General features: G+C 31.6%; 1 protein-coding gene, 2 long non-coding RNA genes and 1 pseudogene across 4 annotated transcripts in view; 1 reads left to right on the forward strand and 3 right to left on the reverse strand.

Annotated features, from left to right (window-relative positions):
* Positions 5,405-5,874, reverse strand: LOC104704300 (annotated as a pseudogene).
* Positions 13,270-14,027, reverse strand: LOC109125579. Its single transcript, XR_002032693.1, has 2 exons — positions 13,876-14,027; positions 13,270-13,783 (listed from the first exon to the last, which is right to left on the reverse strand). It is a non-coding gene; the product is annotated as an uncharacterized LOC109125579 (long non-coding RNA).
* On the forward strand, positions 14,281-18,387 carry LOC104700269. The gene is made up of 5 exons (XR_753541.2): positions 14,281-14,485; positions 14,590-14,726; positions 14,809-15,017; positions 15,107-15,337; positions 18,127-18,387. It is a non-coding gene; the product is annotated as an uncharacterized LOC104700269 (long non-coding RNA).
* The window catches only part of LOC109125572 (putative defensin-like protein 9), a 7,664-nt gene continuing 1,956 nt past the window's right edge, over positions 17,621-23,328 (reverse strand). The window contains exon 2 of one of the 2 annotated variants that reach the window (XR_002032686.1): positions 17,621-17,674. Coding sequence is in view for 1 of the 2 variants with exons in the window: in XM_019227459.1 (XP_019083004.1) it covers positions 22,884-22,986 (103 nt within the window). In the remaining variant the exon portion in view is untranslated. Of the gene's footprint in view, positions 17,675-22,883; positions 22,987-23,328 lie in introns of those variants that run through there. The other variant, XM_019227459.1, reaches the window with a different exon arrangement.

Below are 23,328 nucleotides of genomic sequence, written 5' to 3' on the forward strand. Positions count from 1 at the left end.
GGCCGTGTACGAGAGGAACGATACCCGCGGATGGACTGACTAAAGTATTAGATTCGTTCTAATAACCTCGGTTGGATTGTCTACGGGCATCACACGTGACGCATCCGATTCGTTCTTAGTCCTAGAACGGTTCGGGGGTGTTACAGGTTCCATATCACAAATTTGCCAAGGTCCTATCAGCTCACACAACAAATCTGGTCTCTTCATCAGGGTTCCACAGACCTATCTACATACTATACAAAATTGAAAACATTGTGGGATGATCTTGATGGAGCGGATTTTGTGAACACTTGTCAAAACTATAACTGTTGCAAGGCCATCTCAGTTCAAGCTGAACATACAATGATTATCAAATTTTTTGGCCGGTCCGAATGAGTCTTACTCTAGTGCTCGAAGCCAAATCATAATGAAGAAAAATGTTCCTAATCTTGCTGAAGTTTACAATCTACTTGATCAGGATTACAGTCAAAGAAGCATCAATCCTGTGTAGAACGCTTCAGCCTTTCATGTAGCTACTCCATAGACTTTTGCAACTCATGTTTCTGTCAATGCAATCTATACTCAGAAGACAGGGAGACCTATCTGCTCTCACTGTGGATACAATGAGCATACTGCTGATAAATGTTAAAAGAGTCATGGTTACCCAGTTGGCTTCAAGCATAAAGGAAAAGCTGCTGTCATCCCTAGTAAACAAGTTGTTTCTCAAATGGCTCTCACAGAGAATACTGGAAATAATATCAACAATGTTACACAACTTATTGGCCAGTCTATATCTACTGCTCAGCTCAATGGTCAGCCTACTCCTCTTACACAGGATCAGATTCAGAATGTGATAGCTTACTTTAATTCACAACTGACGACACCACTTGGTCAATCAATGGTTCAAACAACCTATGGAGGCACAATCACCACTTTGCCTGGTATGGCTTTCTCACATTCTACACTACGTTTTGTAGGAATTTTGAAAGCTACAGGTAACACATTATCATCCAGTTCTTTGATCATTGACAGCGGTGCCACTCATCATGTTTCACATGATAGGAGTCTTTTTGTCAGTTTATCACAGAATCACTCAGATAAATCTGTCACACTCCCTACTGGTCCAAATATTCGAATAGCAGGGATATGTCAAATCAAGTTGAATGACTGTTTAGTGTTGAACAACGTCCTCTACATTCCTGATTTTCGTCTGAATCTCCTCAATGTTAGTCAGCTAACCAAGGATATAAAATGTCGTGTGATTTTTGATGAAGAATCTTGCATGATACATGATCCTATCAAAGGACTGACGATTGGGACTGCTGAACAGATATCAAACTTGTACGTCTTGGATAGAGCTTCTATTACTGCTGTAGATAATCAGAATTTGTCTTGTTCAGTCAATGTTGTTGTCGACACCACTCTGTGGCACAATAGACTAGGACATCCTTCTATAACTAAGATTCAGTCTATCACAAATGTACTTGGAATCAAACAGAATAATAATAAAGGTTTCCATTGCATCTTCCCTACACATCTCACAACCACATGAGTCAAAGTGTTTTTGATCTGCTTCATATTGACATCTGAGGACCATTTTCTGTTCCTACAGTAGAATGATACATATATTTCCTGACCATTGTTGATGATCACAGTAGGGTGACATGGATTTATCTGTTGAAGACAAAGTCAGAAGTATTAAAAGTCTTCCCTGATTTCTTAAAGATGATTGAAACTCAGTATAAAGCTACTGTCAAAGGGGTTAGATCAGATAATGCACCAGAACTGCAGTTTGTTGATTTATATAAGTCAAAGGGTATTCAATCTTACCATTCTTTCCCAGATACACCAGAACAAAACTCAGTAGTAGAAAGGAAACATCAACACATCTTGAATGTAGCAAGATCACTAATGTTTCAAGCTCACCTTCCATTAGAATATTGGGGAGATTGTGTTTTAACCTCAGTTTTCCTGATTAATCGATTGCCATCTCCACTTCTAGACAACAAGTCTCCATTTCAAGTTTTAACATCAAAGAAAGTGGAGTACAAGGGATTAAGAGTTTTTGGCTGCCTTTGCTACTGTCAACTTCTTCCAAGAACCGACACAAGTTTCAACCTCGTTCAAAGGCTTGCTTGTTTCTTGGCTATCCCACAAGCTACAAAGGCTATAAGCTGTTGGATATAGAAATACACACCATTCATATTTCACAAAATGTGGTATTTCACGAGTATATATTCCCATTTGCTACTGGTATGTCTGACTCTCCTCCAGATTTTCTCTCCATGTTTGACTGTGCAAAATTTGATACTCATGCTAAAGATAGTAGTGAAATTCCTATAGAGGTTGAGGATCCCTCTATAGTTGTGAATGAAGCTACTGATGCGTGTACCACCCCTGCAACAGATAGTCATACTACCGATAGACGAAAGAGAGTATCTAAGTCTCCGACATATTTACATGATTACTATTGTAATATGACTGCAACAGACATCCCATATCCTTTGGCTGCTTATATGACATATGACAATCTCACAGAGGAGTATAAAACATACATTTGTGCTGTCACAAAGTTTGCAGAACCAACTACTTTTACTCAAGCCAAGAAATTTGAAGAATGGATTCAAGCGATGAATGAGGAACTTATTTCTCTTGAGAGCACTCACACTTGGTCCGTGTGTTCACTTCCTCCAGATAAGCGAGCTATTGGCTGCAAATGGGGTTATAAAACTAAACTCAACGCTGATGGTAGTCTAGAACGTTACAAAGCACGACTTGTGGCTAAAGGGTATACTCAGAGGGAGGGTGTGGATTTTGTTGATTCTTTTTCTCCCGTTTCCAAGATGACAATAGTGAAGACTCTCCTTGCTGTAGCATCTGCCAAGAATTGGAGCTTACATCAGCTTGACATATCAAATGCATTCTTGAATGGGGATTTAGATGAAGAAATCTATATGAATCTTCCTTTTGGGTATACAGCAAAAGCAGGAGAAACATTGCCACCAAATGCAGTATGTAAGTTACACAAATCTCTCTATGGTTTGAAACAAGCATCGCATCAGTGGTTCCTTAAATTTAGCTCTGTTCTTCTGCAACTTGGTTTTAAGAAATCATATACTGATCATACGTTGTTTGTGAGAAATGTGAATGGGAAGTATGTTGTTGTGTTGGTGTATGTTGATGATATTATCATCACAACTAATGATGAGCGTAAAGTTGCCAAGCTAATATCTGATCTACAGAGTTCTTTTAAACTCAAAGATCTTGGAACTTTGAGATACTTTCTTGGACTTGAAATTGCAAGATCAAGCAAAGGGATTTCTCTTTGTCAACGCAAGTATACTTTGGAATTGCTTGAAGAAACGGGTTTGTTAGCTTGCAAAGAAGTGAGTGTTCCAATGGATCCTAATGTTTCACTAGTTCATGATAGTTCGGAACCTTTGCTTTCGGATCCAAAACGGTATTGAAGACTTGTGGGAAGGATGATGTATCTGACAATAACAAGGCTTGATATTACCTATGCAGTAAATAGGTTGTGTCAATTTACCTCTGCTCCCAAGCCTTCTCATTTACAGGCTGCGTATAGAGTATTGCACTACCTAAAAGGAAGTATTGGCATGGGTTTGTTTTACTCGGCTACAACAGATCTTACATTAACAACTTTTACAGATGTTGATTGGGGTTCCTGCAAAGACTCTCGACGCTCAACCACTGGATATTGCATGTTTCTTGGTACATCTCTGATCTCTTGGAAATCTAAAAAGCAGGACACTATTTTGATGTCCTCTGCAGAATCAGAGTATGTGCAATGGGTTTTGCTGTCAAAGAGATACAATGGTTGGTAAATCTTCTTGGAGAACTACAGACGCCTTCTTTTGTGATAATACTACAGCAATTCACATTCCAAATAATGCAGTCTTTCACGAAAGAACTAAACATCTTGAGATAGACTATCACAAGGTCAGAGACTGTGTTACTAATGGTCTGGTCAAAACACTTCATGTCACAACAGACCAACAGCTAGCGGACGTTTTCACTAAAGCCGTACAACTAGGACAATTTCATGCTCTTATTGGCAATATGGGCTTGATCTCCATATACATGCCATCTTGAGGGAGGGTATTAGAGTATAATATGAAATTGGTAATTGGTCTAAATTGATTTGTGTAAACCGGGTTTGTTTAGTTTTGGTTTAGTAAACATGAGTCAAACTCTCTAGTTATATAAGAGGGTTCATTGTAAATGTAAGATCAACTAAGATGAATGAAATGAGAATCTTTTCTTCTTTCGCGTAACTACCTTCTCTCGTTTCCTTCCTCTAATATGTAACTCACAAAAGTTAGATACTTTACTTTCTCGAACCAATTTTAATCTTTGTTTTGATTTGTTTATTAACTAGGGGGGGGGGGGGATAGATTTGTATACCTGGTCCGACAACAAGTACGGCTAGGAAAAAGAGTGTTGAGAAAAACGGCATAGAGTTCTTCATTTTTTTTTTATAACTAAATTAAGCGAGAGAATTAAGAGAAAGCTTAATAAGAAATTATGTGAAGAGGTTCACATTTTATAGTAAACAGAAGCATAAAGCTTAGTTGGTAAAAATATCAGCGTATATTATATGTCAATGTGAAAATGAAAATTAATGAAGATATGTGGAATAAAATCTGTTATTTGAAAAAAAAATCTGTGAATATATATATATACATATATATATATATATATATATATGCTAGATTGTTTTCTTTATATTTATCTCTTGATCTAGTAAAAATTGCAAAATATATATATTTTTTGCAATTTATTTACAATAAAATTATTCCACACCACATTATAGTATTTTCTTACAAATTTTACTCAAATATAAAGAGAGATATATTTACTGTTTTTAAATGAAATTTTGTAGATTTTTAGTATATTTTAAGATTATAATATAGATAAAATATTAAAATATGTTTATCAATATTAATCATATCCACAACCACAAGTAATATATTATATTAAAAACCATATCCACAAGTATATAATTTTTAACATTTTATCTATATTATATAACTTATCAGTAATATTTATAACCAAATTCCATGTAAAATTTTTTATTTTATTTATCATCTTATTTTATTATATAAAGTTTAGTTTCAAATTTACTCATTAACAAACTCATGACATTTGTCAATTTTTATAACCAGAATATCAACACTTGTCAATTCTAATTCTATTAAAATATCTAATAATAAAAAATATAAAATAGTCAATTTTAAACAAAGCTTAGTAGCTATATATTGTAAAATAGAGCTAGTTTTGAGTACATGTATAGATATCTTAGACTTTTAGACTTAGTGATGGATTAAAATTAAATTACTCTTTTTCTTTTTTGAACAAATAAATTAAAATATTCATAATAGTATAATATTATGTTTAGATAGAATTACATAGCACAAGGCTTCTTGCACATACAGCTGTTGTTAAAGAATCCTCCTCTGCATTTACCATCAGGGAAACCTTCGCTGATACACACTCGCTTGCAATTCCTCCATTTCAAGCAAAATCCCCTGAAGTTAATGCTTTTGGCTTGGCACATTTAGGGTTGTCCTTCAACCATCTTCATCACACCTATATAAGACCATATCAACAATAAGAATTCAATAATATAACCAAAAGAATTCGTATATTTAAGTAGATTTGTTTAAAGCTAGTGGGAAGATAAATTTGTATACCTGGTCCGACAACAAGTACGATTAGGAAGAAGAGTGTAGAGATAAAATGCATAGAGCTCTTCATTTTTCTTTTTCTGTGATAAGAAAACAAGTAGAAACCTGTTGATGTTTAAATCAAACTTGTAAGAAATTAGGTGAAAAGGTTCGCATTTTATAGTAAACAAAAGCATATAGCTTAGTTGGTAAAAATACCAAACTATATTATTTATCAATGTGAAAATGAAGATTAATGAAGATATATGGAATAAAATCTACTAATGAAGTATATTAATGAAGAAAGAGCTCTTAATATCTCTCTCTTTTATCTATCTTGATCTAGTAAAAATGTAAAATAGATATGTTTTTATAATTTACTTACAAGAGCTCTATCTTCATTAATAGATATGTTTTGCCACCTGCAGCCAAATCGGATAATATTATATTAATAGTGGAGTTGGCTTGGGTTTGGACAGTCATATTATTTTCACAAATTTATTTCAACTAAAATAAATTGTGGTGCTTGTAAATTTAGTGAAGGACGTGGAGAATTCAAGTTGTTGACTCCATTTGAAGTTAGGCAGAGTAATTCGATAAAGTTCGGATGTTATGTCACTAATCGAGAATTAAGTTTAAAAGAAGGGATTATGTCATTTTTCCATAAACTGGATGTGATCTTTAAACCTATCCTCTCACGAAACCAAAATGCATCTGTGGGTGAATTATTTCCAAAATTGCAACTACCGTCAGGCGTCAGTGACACCTTATATGCTTCGCTTATGCATACTACTTGTCGACAATTCCTCCATTTCATACACATGTCCTTCCAGTTTAGTTCAGGCTCTTCTCTTTGCTTCACACATTTGTTGTCCCCCTCAACCATATCTATATCTCTGATTATTTTTATGTGTTTATTCAATAAGAAAATGACGCAAACTTTTGTCACTATTACAACCATTTTTATAGCACCCATCCAATGCCTAATATTTCATGTAACGCCTAAATAGCTGTAACCAAAATTGATGATAAATATAGCTTTGCTAAAAAAATCAAATCAAATATTAGTAATAAAATTCGCTATAAATGATGAAAGTTACTATGTAAAATTTATTTGATTTACAATAGCCTATCGGTTTTTTCAGCTATAAAACAAAGCCCATAGCAAATTAGGAGAATATTTCTAGTTATTTTGTGGACCTATTCTACAACATCATCAAATGCTAAAATTAATTAGTAGACGCATAAACCAATGTATTTAATTAAAAGCGGATTTTATTATATGTTTTAGTAATTTTGGTTATAACGTAACTACTAACTACGTACTTAATATTGTGACAAACTATAATTGCATGCCTGGTGGCTGCTGGTGTGGCGGGTTGATTAAGAAAAAAAAATGGTAGAGCTTAACTGCATTGAACTCTTCATGTCTTTTGTTAGCAACTACTTAAGATATAATTTTGAAATTGAAGTTTATTTGTAAAAAATTAGTGTGAGAATGTCGTATTTTATAGTAAACACATGTACACGCACCTACACACGTGTTTAGTTTCTGTATTTGTTATTTTGGTCAACGTGTATGAAGCTCTATTGGTATAGGAGCAACGTGTATTCTCTTTCTCGATGAATACGACAATGAAGAACAATGGAAACCTGTGATATAAAATCTGATTTTTTAAGAAAAATATCTGCAAAATGCATACGATCGAGTTTGTGTTCTTATTATATAACTGTAGTCTGTATATACTAGTCATAGAAATAAAGGTTGATTTTTTTTTTTTTTTTTTTAAAAATCTTTTTCTTAGCATCCATAATAATTTTCTTCAAGTTAAATTTATATCATCGTAAACTTTATTAAACTTACAAAATAGTTATATTTCTAATGTAAATAAATTCTTTAAATAAAATTTCAGTATAAATATCTATATTAATATTTTGTAATAGTTTTGGCAAAAATGACTTGAAGTTGAGAAATATTTATATTTCATGCCATTATAATTAAGAATTAAAAATAATAATAATAAAAATAATTAAGCAATAATCGGGTATACATATTTTTCTAAAATATCTGAACAAAATCAATTTCTATTTTCCTTTTTAATTACAATGACTAACTAAATAAATAAATAAACTTAGTCATACGCACAATACTAAATAAGCAGCAGTACTTTATGGAAAGTTTTACTTATCACGGGTCTAAGCCTACACTAAAAAAAATCACAAGCATGTGATGAGAATTAGGGTTAATATTAGTACATTTATTTTGTTTTGCGGGTTGGTCTAAAAACACAAAACAAAATATCTTAAAACTTAATTTTATATTAAAAGAGTTAAAACTAACACTAACCCTTACACTCATATACTTTTTAATTTTTTTTTAATAGCTAAGAGGTTCTGGGCGAAACTAACTAATTTCAAATTGGCGGATAAAATTTAAATAATATTATATAAACTACAAAGTATTATACATATTAACAGATGTTTACTTTCACAACAACTAATTTTGATTGATTAAATTCTAAAATAAAAGAATTTGATTAATTAAATTCCAACTGAATATAATAATTTTTAAATAAATAAAGCAAATAAAATTACAAATATCTCAATATTATTATAAAAAACTTTAAATATATATATTTTATCCAACATAATGTTTTTTTAGTAAATTATTTAAAATATGCAAAAAACAAAATCCCGTGATGTACCGCGGGTTAAAATCTAGTATTGAATATGTATATGTCATATGTAGCAGTAAGCTAGTAGGAGGAATATGTATATGTAGTACTGGTACATAATACAATTTTATTTTAAACTTGCTAATTTACGAAATAAAAATATCATAAAGCTCTCTACATAATTCTGGTGTAATATATAAATAGAATTCCTGAACTTAATAATATCATTAAAAAAAAGAAAAAAATTAGGTTGGCTGGTGAATCTGGTTTCTATGTTTGCTTCACACTTGTCAGTCAATAAAATTAATTTCTATGTTGGATTCACAACTCACAAGAAAATTTTAGATCACATTTGCATCAACAAAATAACCAATCCATCTTCTAATCCTCCAATCACATGTGTATCGATAATAAATTTAAATAACTGTTTACAAACCCCCAAAAAAAAAAAACAATCATTAGTGTTGCACCAAAGATATAAGTCAAAAAGTTACAACAGATTATGGTTACATTCTCTTGATCAATCTTTCAAACATTTACCTTACATCGAGGATGATCTCATCAGAAATCTGAGGCTAAAAAAAAACCCTGCAAATATATGCACACCCAAACATGAAACATGAACCACCATAATAAAAGAATCAAAACCATAACCATTCCCCACAAAACCAAAACCTGTAGATTAAGGTAACATAGAAGGAGATTGTCGACAAAAAAAAAAAGGAAGGAACCGTTTCCGAATCCACTAGACTTAGAAAAATGAAGAGATTCATTCAACTGAGAAAAGGGTAGGGAAGAGCCTTAATTAGTCCATGCCACATGCATAGAGGAATTGCATCGGTGATGTGCCCATTGATTTGGCTACTAAATAACCGTAATATATACAGAGAATAAAGAGTTTCATTGATTTTATGCAAATTAATCTTTAAAATTTTACATTTTTATTATTCAACTAGATTAGGACCGCTAGCGGACTGATATTTTTTTTATTTATATTATAATTTTAGAATAAAATATAATTTATATGATTATTTTTTAAAAAAAAATTGGATAAAACATTATGCATAATCATATGCTAAATATAATGACTTGAAAAATACCTATTTTGTAAGTTTTATATTGTTAATTTTGTAATTTTATGTCTGAGAAATGGTTATGTATGTTGTTTGTTTTTATTTTAATTTTTGAACATGTATGGTGAAAGTTTTTTAATATGACTCGTGCTTAGGTAAGATTTTATTTTCAGTTGCACAATAAGATCTCGAAAATCACGATTAAGTGTGATAAATTGCCAAGATTTTATTCCTTTCTAAGCCTAAGAATATATTTTTATGCCTAACAGTATATATTTTGTAACAATATATGGAAAACTAAAGATTTTATTTAGGAAATTGTATAAATCATTGGAATATTCTCTTTAAGAAAATTCTTTGGGATATTCTTAAGTGTATTCATATAGCCCACGAATTGACCAATTAATCTATAACGTTTTTTTGTAACCAACTTATATTTAATGTATAACATATTTTGTAACCAACTTATAAAAGTTATATAGTCTACAAATAAAAGTTGTGTACTTCCATTTTATTATATAGGGGATGTCAGCATTAAACACAAATATTTGTTATTATAATCAATAGTAATCTGACCGATTTTGGATTATTTGATTGCAAGCACAATACATCGTTACTAGATTAAGACCCGTGCTATAGCACGAGTTGAAATTCATTTTATTTATTGTAATTTTTATATAAAATATAATTTATGTGATTGTTTTTAAAAGTTTTTTTGGATAAAACATTATGCAATAAAATCATATACTAAATATGATGGCTTGAAAAAGACATCTATTTTGTAAGTTATGATTTAACAATAAGTACCCGTGCTATAACACTAGTCAAATTTTGTTTTATACAAAATTTTGTATATTTTATATATTAAAAGAAAATTTTAATATGTTGTATTAGGTTATATATGTGAAGTTATTTCAACAATATATATTCTACATCATGACTTGAATGTTATTATAAGACATAATTTTGTAAATTTGGTTTTTAGAAAGCGAGTTATTAATATTATATTATGAGTAATTTAATATATTGTTATACTTTTTGTTTTAATATACTTGGTTTCTTGAAATTCTTTCATATTATATTGACATATTATTGACATCGCTATAACAAATCAATTCAGAGTGTTTATAGTTTCTAACTTTTATATCAAGTTTCAATATATTAAAAAAAATTAAAATAAATAATTTAAAGTTGATCATATTATATAAAATTATAAAATTCAACAAAAAAAATTATATAAAAATTATAATATAAATAAAAAGAATTTTATCATTATCTTGATTAAGATATTAGGAATCAAGATTAATTGTTATTATTTGCTTAGATTTTATTCCCATTTTATGCTTACCAGTATTTTTTCTGTGGACAATTAATTCAGAATATTCTGTTTATTGCTTTTGGAAACAATGTGATGCATCAATTAAATATTTGGAGGATATATTTTGGTGTCAGTAAAAAGAGAATTAAGAATATTCTGAAATTAATTGTCTAAAATCTATTGAAATTTTAATCTTCCGAAAATGAACAGTTAGACAGGTTACACCTAACATATATCTTGTAACAAATTAATATCAATCTTTTTATAACCCATTTGTAACCTACTATTAAAATTATATAGTCTACAAATTTGAAGTCGTGTACTTCCATTTTATTAAATAGGGGATTGTTTCTATGAAAACACAAACTATAACATGAAGGTAAGGAATATTCCTTAAATTAATATTTGAATACGCTTTTATTGTTTAATATCCAACTAAATTATGGTAATCAAGGGGAGTATATCAGATTTTAGGCTATTAAATAGGATTCGTATTACGTAATAAAAGATTACATTTACTGCTGAAAAACATAGGGACTATTTCTTAAACTGAAAAACTTCAAATGCCATAATATACTTTGATAATTAGTTTCGATTTTGATTTTCATATTTAACTTAATTGTTTTTGTGTGCAATTTTCTAAAGATTAATATTGTAAATTATTATAATTTAAAGAATAGAACACACAATATACTTCAAAAATGTTAATATAGATGTGTTTATAATCTTATATCTTTATTCATTAACAACAAATACAATGTAAAATATAATAGATCAAAGCTTAGTAGCCATATATTGTAAAATAGAGCTAGTTTTGAGTACATATATATATATATATATATATATATATTTCTTAGACTCTTAGGGCACGTCCATCAAAGGGTTTAACTAAAGTTTTTTTAAACATATTTTATTCTTTATTTTGGAAAAAAATAAAATTAAGAACTTATTAAGAAATTTTATTATTTCATAGATCCATTGAAAGTGGTTAAATTTGGAGTCCTTAATAAAATTGTCTTGTTCTTGACTAAAAGAGATTTGTTTGCCTGATTCTGATTTTTCTTGTTCTTCACATAAGCTCTAATGCACTTGCATGCAATCATAGAGAGCTCAAATGAATTCCTCACAACATCAAATTTCTTCATTAGTTTGTGGGCGAGTAGATACATAATATGGTGAACTGTGACCACTACATTACTTCAAAGTCCCATAAACCAAATATCTTTGTGCAAAATTGCACACAACTACTTAAAGTAGAGCAAACATGATGAATTACCTAGGGAGGAATCATGTTAGGAGGAGCCTGACCATAGAACATTTGTTGTCCAATACCAGGACCACCCGGGGATACATTGGCATGCGGGGACCAACAGATGGCGGCATTGCAGCTAGCCTCACTTCGGAGAATTGAGCCTATTTACATCATGTAGAAAATCAGCAGCAGGAGATGACAAATGAGATACAAATACTAAGATGTTGAATAAAACAATTTATTTGCAGATATTGTTGCTCAGAGCTTATAACATGTCTATACCTGAAACCTATTGTGAATTTGAAGTCTCAAACACAACCGAAAACAGAGGAAATAAACAGAACCGCTATGCTCATCAATCATGAAGTTCTTAGCTGATTCAAAAGGGTGATCTTGCATATGTTTTATACTTGGAACAACCTTGACTTGTTACCATAACAACTGAAACCAATCATGGAAATGCTCAAGGACTAATCTCAAAAAAGGCCAAACATTTTGAGAAAATTGTACCTTACCTGTCAAGACGAAGAACGATACAAAAAACACTTTCAAGCATCAAGTATTGTTCTGCTGCAATCAAATGGAAAAAATGAGGGAGGGATTATATTAACATACTTTCACAGTATACCTAACAATCTCAGACTTTGACAATAAGTGAGAACCAAAAAAATCAATCAACATTTCAGAAACAAGATTGTCTTTGGTCTGATCAACTTGAGCTGCATAATTGCTAAACGAACACTCACTAGGAATAGCATTAGTTCTTGACATTGAGCCTGAACCAACCTAGTAAAGGATATACACAAGAATGGAGGAGACCACAATTAAGTATTGATTTCAAATCAGCATACACATATATTAATATTCATCAAACACTTATAAAAAAATCAGATTCTTATTCTAAAAAAAAAAGGTTTCTTATCATCAAACAAAGTATTCAATGCGAAGTATTCAAACAAACATATCATTTTCAAATTCCCAAACAACTATCATTATAATTTCGCTAGCATCAGTTCCAATTTGTAGAATCCTCATTTATTCTCACATCCATAAAACTCTAATTCATGTCGATGTAGAAGTGAAATCAAAGAGATCATTATCCAGCTTTTTTGATTATTTCACTTCTCAATTCTCCGCTTCTTCTTCGAAGCTTTTGCCATCGATCAATTAGAGACGAAAGAGAGAGACGAGAGAGAATAACAAAAAATTAAATGAAAAAAAAAACTTTTCTTCCCAGCCAATCAAAAGTTGACACACATAGGTTTCTAAATGAATCTAAAACATCTTATGTAACGATCGATGCTTAGTAAAATTAAGCTGTTTACATTATTTTTATTCTGTTTATTATTAGCAAACTTATAAGATGCATTGATGGAGATGACCTTAGGCTCTATTTTTTTGCTAAACGTTGCGGTTGCGGCGGCGGCAGATTAAAACGACGTGTCAAGCGGAGTAGCAGCAATGTTAAGCGATATCATGGGCTTGAAAATTACAGATCTAAATCAGTCACCAATGACGTCTGTTGAGTCGCGACGGTATTGCATCGATCGCTGAAAATCATCAATCTTCATCACCTTTAATCATCTGCGACACTTCTCTCATCTCTATGTATTTTTCTCTCCAGCAACACTATTTTTTTTCTTTACCAGTCGTTGCCGCAGCGTTTAGCAAAAGAACAGAGTCTTAGTAATGTCTTTAAATTAAATGACTACTAATAGAAGGGACAATTTGAGGTTTCTCTTTGTGTCCGTCCACCTCAGCTTTTCAATATTTAATCTTGAGTTGCCATGTCAGCGTCTCTAAAATCATTTGAAAACAACCACAGACCTAAGCGTAAGCCAACGACATTTAAGCTCCTATAATTTGAGTTCCCCTTAATTATTAAGATTACCTCTTACTCTTCCCTAGGGTTTTCATTACAAATTCATCTCCTCTAAATGGCTTTCAACAACCAGCTCGCCATTGCAATCACGATTACTCTCCCCTCGATCATTTACCTCATGTGGTGGCATACCAACTTGGGGTCCGTTGGGACGGCTAGCAGTGGGCTAGTGGGATCTGCGGGACGGGTTGTCACATGATGATTTGTGATGGAACAAACCATCTATTTATAGGAGGGAAGATGACCTTACTCCTTATAAAGGTTTTGTCTTCTTATTTAATCTCAATCATCCATCATAGTAGAGATGAAGACATTGGTGACAAGTGTGAGAAAAAGTGTCTAGCATTGCTTCAAACACAACATGCAACTTCACAGTTGTCCTCTTATAAGCTTTAGCATGACATGTAGCTTAGCACTTGTTTTTATAAGCATAAGCATGACATACAGTTTAACATATGTCCTTTTGGTTACCAAAAAACAAAATATAACAAACTCAATTAAATAACCTACTAACTATAAGACCACCACATACATGGGGTAAGAAATAATTATTTTCTTACGACACAGGACTCTTGCAATTTCAAGAGTTGATCCACCTCTCTTATCCTTTTGACTCAAGGTACATATCTTCTCTTCTTTAATCTTACACTTCAAGAGACCATATAGTTTTTGGTTCGTTATTTGTAATTATAATTTGAAACTCACAAGGTTACAACTTTACAGGGTTGTCTCAATTGATTAAAGGCTTTGAGTTTCTTACCATCAGTTTAGTTTGCTATTAAAATTGAAGAATTTAAGAAAGTGTAAAACGCCTAGTATACACTTTTTTTGTTCTTTAAAGAGGTCAACACTATTAGATGGTAAACAAAGACTATCACACTCTTATATTTTTGTCACTTTGCTTATCTTCTTTAAATGAAGTTGTCTTCGTGCATGATGCAGTGCTTTATTCAAAAGACAAACAGAGTGTTTGGTAATAGATTCGGGTGAATCTTAAGGTATGGTAATTAACTGCTGAAATCTTAACTATCAACAATCTGAATAAGGAGAGTTTTTAGAGATATCTCCTTCTGCCATTTCTTGAGTCCAACGCAATTGTCATTCGGCTATGACAAGAGGCATGAGAGGATATGACAAGTTCAACTGACTTAGTATGTTCTCATTTTGTGATTAAAAATGTTACTTTTCCTGGCACATAGCTCTCTAAAGAACAAAGCGTAGCTTAATTATTGTCAAGCAGGCAATGACTCCAAGCGAAGTTAAAGAGGTGTGCGGTTGAAAATGACAGTGATTTAAGATAGATCCTAAAAGACAGAGTCAAGAGGCCTCTAGAGATTCTACTTCGGCATCACAGTATTTGGGATGGCTATAAGCGAGCATATGTGAGATGCAAATGTGAGAGCCAACTTCACCTTCGTTGTGAGAGCTAGGATGTTGAAGACGTTCTTGAGCCATTAGGAGGGAAAATGAGGTAATTGTCTAAATTTTCTGATCTCTTTTTGTTTAATACAGTAAAACCTCTTTAAATTAATACTCGCTATAAATTAATAAAAAAAAAAATTTCCAAGTTGGACCGGTATATAAAATGACACATTTCGATAAAATAATAAGATAATAATTTTTTTGGAAAAACTATGTAAAAATATGGTCTCATCAATATCATAAATTAATAATCAAATAAACTAATATATATATATATATATATCTAAGAAAATCTAGTGAAATATGACTCTATTGTTGTTTGCCTATTCTTGAATTTGCATTCTCGTTGGAACTCATCTCTAATCTTTTTCATTGTTGTCTTCTCAATCGCATCCAAAAATTATGGAGAGTCTATATGCGATAATTGTTTAATTAGTAACTGGTTCTAAAGATACCGCAATATTATTAACATAAAGGATAGTAGTAACAATTTCTTCTAAACTCTAAACTTCTAACATTTATCATTTTTACCTAGATGATTTAGTAAATAATTGAAATTTATGAAAAAAAAAAATTATTTTATGTTCTAATAGAAAATTTTCAAAATTATGAAAATGAGAAAATCTCATCATAAATTAATAATTATTAATTTATCAATAAATTAAAACCTCTATAAATTAATAAAATTTTATGGTCTTGATCTTTATAGAGGTTTTACTGTAATATCATAAAAAGTTGTAGAAAGGAGAGATGTTGGCATTTCCTTTTATAGAGACGGAACTGACCTTCAGATCTTTTGAATATATCCAGTTAAGCCTCTCCACCTTCGGATGGATGTTAATTTTATTTTTATGAATTTATCAAAAATAGTTTAAAACACAACAATTAACTTTTACACCTCAATTAAAATAATATAATACAAGTTACCGCTGAAAGAGTGAACATATATTAACACGGAGTCATATAATTATTTCCAGGTGAGAAAGTGAAATTAAGGTCATTTCTATAATCCGTGTTTCAAGGACTAAGTTATCTTGGAAATTATATTTACAGTGTCGAAAACTCCAAATTATCTTTGTTACATATGGTGAACACGTTATATATGCTATTTACATCTATTAGAAATGGTGAATACCTAAAGCGCCTCTAGGTATGCAGAGCATCCTTCCTATGTTGTAGTGAATTTTTTAACCATCCATTCTCTAAGTCATGTATGTTTTCTTTCTTTTTATGCTACGAAACACATGTGCTCTATTAATTTAAAAAAACTAATGGTCCTTTGTTTGTTGTTTCATCTTTTTATTTGCATCATTAAGCTTGGCCGGGAGAAGTTTCCCAACTGAACCTATTAATAAATGGTTGTTGACAATTGTGAACTAAGTGATTAGTTGATTAAATTGTGTGTTGTTTCATTGTATGGTGGGAGTCGTCTTTATGTGTATGTGGGTTTTGAAAATTCTACTATGACAAATACTTAGGGGTGAATCCAAGTATTGTCCTTCTACTATTGTGTTGTGCTTTACATTTGCAGTTATCTACCAGTTACTCTTCTAACAGCTAATGATTTGGTTTTATTTCTGAACACCAGAACTTGCGTTACTTCTTCTTCTAATGTGTCAACACAGCCAAAACTCCGATCCCATATAGGCATTTCGTCCAGACAAATAAAAAGTATATAAAAATATACTAATGGAAAAAAAAGTGAGATGTATAGATGAGAACAATATTATCTAGACTAATAATAAATGTACATATATATAGATAGATAGATATATATATATATAGTATTAAATAAATTACAATGAAGAAAATAATAGATAAAATCAACAATTAATAGTACCATCTAAATTTAACTAATCTGATAAATAGAGCATCGATCGCATGATTTTGTTCCATGTATAGTCAACAAATTAAAAAAAATTAAAACCAACTTAATCAACTTAAAATCCCAGTAGTCAAATATACCTACGCCCGGGTTAATCCCTAATTATTCATAATAGTATAATTTTTTCTACACTCAAAGTAAAGGCAAATATGAAGCTGCGATACGATGTGGCTAGTGTCAAGATAACACAAACTGATCCTCTCTGTTTTGTACTTTTAAAGTTTATACAAACACGTTAGAAGTTAGAACAATAAAACAAACACTGATGTAAACAGTTTTTCCGAATAAAGTTAACATTTTATTCAAAAAAAAATATAGTATAATATTTGGTTTAGGTAGAATTAAAACAAGGCTTCCTGCAAACACACTTGGTCTTGAAGAATCCTCTGCATCGACCTTCAGGGAAATCTTCAGTGATACACACTCGCTTGCAAAATTCCCTGAAAATGATGCTTTTGGCTTCACACATTTGGGGTTGTCCTTCAACCATCTTCATCACACCTATATAAGAACATATCAACAATAAGAATTCAATTTTAAAACCAAAAGAATTCGTATATTTCAGTAGATTTGTTTATTAACTAGTGGAAAGATAGATTTGTATACCTCGTACGACAACAAGTAGGACTAGGAAGAAGAGTGTTGAGAGAAACTGCATGGAGCTCTTTATTATTTTATTTTTTTTATAACTAAATTAAGCAAGAGAATAAGAGAAAGAAAGAAGAGCTCTTGATGTTTGAATTAACTTGTAAGAAATTATGTGAAAAGGTTCGCATTTTACAGTAAGTTGGTAAAAATATCAGCGTATATTATATGTCAATGTGAAAATGAAAATTTATGAAGATATGTGGAATAAAATATGATATTTGAAAATATGACACCAAAGGTAGTGTCGATCGACACCAACAATTTCTAGTTCGACCTGATTGATTTAAATCGTTGAATTCGAGCAGTTTGGTTTAAGTGGAGTCCCAAACCGAGGTATTGATGTGAGAAGTCGTCCTGAAGGTTTCGGAAAAGCCACTTTTAGCTGTTCCAGAGAGAAAATAGAGAGAAAAGAGAGAAGAGAGTGTGTACTTGGGAGATCTTGGAGATTCTAGGATTGTTTGGTGAGATATGCTCCTGTGGAGTGGAAATATGGTGATAGGAACGAAGGATAAACCTTCCAAGGTATTGGATTCGTTGTTGTGGGCCAGAAACTTCCTGCAAAGAGGTGAATGCATGACCATGGCTGATCTAAGCCTGAGAATTCTTTGTTTTTCCTTATTTATGGCTGTTTGTGGTGTTTTCTTGTATGCATTTGGTTGGGTGAAACTTGGTTTCTATGGGTGATGATGATGGATGATATGATATGATGATGAATATAGAGATGTATGCAAGGTGTTTCAATTACCCTTATGTAGTTGTAGCATAAAGGATGTCAAACCATAATGAGTGTGATGCAAGCAATCAGGATGTGAATACTCATCTAAGTCAAGCCAAATATAAATGATGTTTGTCACTAACAACCTAATGAAGATTAAGAAATGCAAAATGAAAACCTACTAAAAACAGGGTACTAAATGCAAAATAAACAGAATGATTAAAACAATAATGAAATGAAACAGGAACATGAATTATAGTAAACAAAATAAGTAATGCCACATGATTAAACAAAAACTAAATGAATGCAACAGGAAATGCAACTAAAATGAAACAGGAAATGAAACAGGAAGATGCAGAACATAAAACAGGAACTCTAGAAGGAGCTCGAGCAAGCACTCGATCGGATGCTCGATCGGATGCTCGATCGAGTGGATGGTCGAGTTGATGAGCGAATGCCAGAACCAGAGCAAATATTGAAACATAGCAAGCAACAATCAATTAACAATACTTAAAAAGGAAATCAATAAATAAGGAAGGTCCTAAGGATGGATTCATGGGCTGGATTCAAGCTATGATTATCTGAAACTGGTTAACAAACCTCAATCAAACATGAGCCATCTCTAGACAATGATCTCATAATACAAGTTAATCCAATCTTTTGGCAATAACAATCAAGCTAAGATATTCTCAGTCTAGCTCTCACTAGCAAAGATCATATAAAAGCGGGCATTAAACAACAGATCATTAAAGTCAAAAATCAACAAAACATCTAATCTCTTAGCATGCTTCATGATAATCTCTAGATCTAGCCTTATCTAACAACATAGACATTGGTGTGATGCTAAGAAGCTTAAGATCTAACCTTACCCTCTCAGATATAAGATTAGCATAGAGCATATGTAGCCTAGAAGAGATCTATAACAAACAAGCTTGATCAATCTAAACAACCACAACCATCATCCAGCCTAACCCATCCTTAAGATCCTAAACCACTACTCACAATCACAAAACATGATGAACAAATTCATAAACCCAGAAATCAATGAACTTGCATTTTTAGAAAGATGAGATGAAGATCTACAATATTGAAGAAGAAATCAAACTCAAATTCTTAATACTTTGAAAGTTATGAAACCAAAAAGTATCAAAGATTTCTTAGATAAATAAACAAAAGTGGCTAAAAGATCTAAGCAAAATAAAAAGCAAAAGAAATAATTCCCCAAAAGGATAAATACTAGGTCTAGGATTGTACTCTAAAAAGTCTCTCTTTTTTGTGGCTGCAGAGTACAAGGCCTTTTATAGGAAAAGGAAGGGAAGCCCTAAAAATGCTAAAAGACAAAATAAGTGGGTGGCTCGGTCAACTCGACCATGTGCTCGGTCGAGTGCTGGTCGAGTGGCTTCTTCTTTTGCTTCTCCCATCCGGTCGAGTCCTTCTCCGCACTCGGCCGAGTGCTTGGTCGAGTGGACTTCCGGACCTTGATTCTTCAGCTCCAAATCCCTTGTTTCCTTCTCTTGACAGCTCCAATATGCTTCAGCATCACTTCCATGCTCCTTAGGATCCAAAATCACCTGTTTATGCAAGAAACTATGCAAATGCAATGCAAATCTACTCTAATACATGAACAGTTCTAAAACTATGCAATAATGGACAAATGAGATAGAAAATAATGCAAAAGATGTGAATATACTAAGGGAAAACAGGGCAAAATATATGAACATCATTGGGTTGTGGTTCCCATGAGTTTCGAGGAGTTTTGGGTGAGATTCAGACGATTTGGAAGAGATGGAAAATGGTTCTTCGACTTTCGGCTTCGAGCAAAACGTGTCTGCGGAGTCGGTGTCGATCGACACCAAGTAGGTGTCGGTCGACACCAACCTTTTCAGCGGGCGGCTGATACTTGTTTTTCTAGTTTGTTTGTGTTTGTTTGTTTTTTGTTAAACGTTGGTTTCTCAGATGCTTGTGTGTATAGCCCAGTAGATGGGAGAATTGCCTCACTAAGTATTTGTGATAATATTTACGCATCTCAATTGTTGTTTGTGGTGTGCAGATATGTGGCGTGGAATCATGGCGATGAGGAGAGGATGATCTAAGGTCTCGGTTATGTGTAGTCTTGGTTATGTTGATTAGTGTTGGAACCTGGTTTAGTAGCATGTTAGGTTGTTAGTTAAGAAGGTTAGGAATGTTGTATTGTTGGTATGTTTCCGCTGTGCATATTGGTTGTTGTTGGTTTAATGATGATTTGTGGTTTGGTGGGTTTAATTAAGTATTATGGGTGCTTAATTATGATATATAGAAAAAAACGAGTCGGTTGTTTTATATCTGTGCTACATTGTTTTGTATATATTTTATCTCTTGATCTAGTAAAAATTGCAAAAAGATATGTTTTTTATTTACTTACAATAAAATTATTCCACATCACTTATAGTATTTTCTTACAAATTTTACTCAAAAGATTTTATATTCTTAATTTTTAAATGAAATGTTTTAGATTTTTAGTATATTCTAAAATTATAATATAGATAAAATATTAAAATCTGTTTATTAATATTAATCGTATCCACAACCACAAGTAGTATATTATATTAAAAACTGTATCCACAAGTATATAATTTTTAACATTTTATCAATATTATATAACTTATCAGTAATATTTAGTTTATTTATCNACCTGTTTATGCAAGAAACTATGCAAATGCAATGCAAATCTACTCTAATACATGAACAGTTCTAAAACTATGCAATAATGGACAAATGAGATAGAAAATAATGCAAAAGATGTGAATATACTAAGGGAAAACAGGGCAAAATATATGAACATCATTGGGTTGTGGTTCCCATGAGTTTCGAGGAGTTTTGGGTGAGATTCAGACGATTTGGAAGAGATGGAAAATGGTTCTTCGACTTTCGGCTTCGAGCAAAACGTGTCTGCGGAGTCGGTGTCGATCGACACCAAGTAGGTGTCGGTCGACACCAACCTTTTCAGCGGGCGGCTGATACTTGTTTTTCTAGTTTGTTTGTGTTTGTTTGTTTTTTGTTAAACGTTGGTTTCTCAGATGCTTGTGTGTATAGCCCAGTAGATGGGAGAATTGCCTCACTAAGTATTTGTGATAATATTTACGCATCTCAATTGTTGTTTGTGGTGTGCAGATATGTGGCGTGGAATCATGGCGATGAGGAGAGGATGATCTAAGGTCTCGGTTATGTGTAGTCTTGGTTATGTTGATTAGTGTTGGAACCTGGTTTAGTAGCATGTTAGGTTGTTAGTTAAGAAGGTTAGGAATGTTGTATTGTTGGTATGTTTCCGCTGTGCATATTGGTTGTTGTTGGTTTAATGATGATTTGTGGTTTGGTGGGTTTAATTAAGTATTATGGGTGCTTAATTATGATATATAGAAAAAAACGAGTCGGTTGTTTTATATCTGTGCTACATTGTTTTGTATATATTTTATCTCTTGATCTAGTAAAAATTGCAAAAAGATATGTTTTTTATTTACTTACAATAAAATTATTCCACATCACTTATAGTATTTTCTTACAAATTTTACTCAAAAGATTTTATATTCTTAATTTTTAAATGAAATGTTTTAGATTTTTAGTATATTCTAAAATTATAATATAGATAAAATATTAAAATCTGTTTATTAATATTAATCGTATCCACAACCACAAGTAGTATATTATATTAAAAACTGTATCCACAAGTATATAATTTTTAACATTTTATCAATATTATATAACTTATCAGTAATATTTAGTTTATTTATCAGCTTATCTTATTATATAAAGTTTGATTTCAAAGTTATTTATTAACAAGCTTGTGACACGTGTCAATTTTATCAATAAAATATCAACACTTGTCAATTCTAATTCTATTAAAATATTTAATACTTAAAAAATATAAAAGAGTCAATTTTATCGAACAAAGCTTAGTAGCCATATATTGTAAAATAGAGCTAGTTTTGAGTACATGTATAGATATCTTAGACTCTTAGAGGGGGTTATTGGTTCTATGATTTTAATGAATTTGGAAATCTAAACAAAAGTCATTTGTTATTCAATTATTGATTTTAAAATACTTATCAAAATTATGTGTTATTGATTATATGATCTATAAATACTTGTTAAAATCTCATGTTATCCATTTAATGATTTGTTTTTGGATTTCAATATCCACATTATGTTTTAAATGGATTTGAACTGATGTGAATTTACAATTCCATATGGATTTAGAAATCACTTCTCCATCCCTTAGACTTAATGATGGACTAAAATTAAATTAGTCTCTATTTTTTGAACAAATAAATTAAAATATTTCTAATAGTATAATATTTTGTTTAGGTAGAATTACATGGCACAAGGCTTATTGCACCAACATTTCCTGTCTAAGAATGATCCTTTGCATTTACCATCAGGGAAACCTTCGCTCATACACACTCGCTTGCAAGTCCTCCATTTTTTTTTTTTTTTTTTTTTTTTTTTTTTTTTTTTACAATGAGTTATTTAATTATTACCCTTTTGTTTAGGTTTTTGGTTTCTTCTACGCCCTTTCCTTGTGACAAGGAGAGGGAGAAATAGAAGTATGTGAGATTGTGCAGAAGAACAAATGAGAGATTGGTTTTGTTGGGTGGTAAAAAAAGGTTAAGACAGAATTTGAGATTTTTGCTTGTTATTATTTTGTGGTCGTTAATTCTGTTACTTTGAAATTGGGGGTTTTAACCTCTTTTTTAGGACTATTTTTCTCCATTTTTTCCGTTCGGTGGTTAGATCTATATTTGTTCTAAGTTATATC

This window comes from Camelina sativa, chromosome 7 (assembly GCF_000633955.1).
Source record: "Camelina sativa cultivar DH55 chromosome 7, Cs, whole genome shotgun sequence".
NCBI classification, from domain to species: Eukaryota; Viridiplantae; Streptophyta; class Magnoliopsida; order Brassicales; family Brassicaceae; genus Camelina; species Camelina sativa.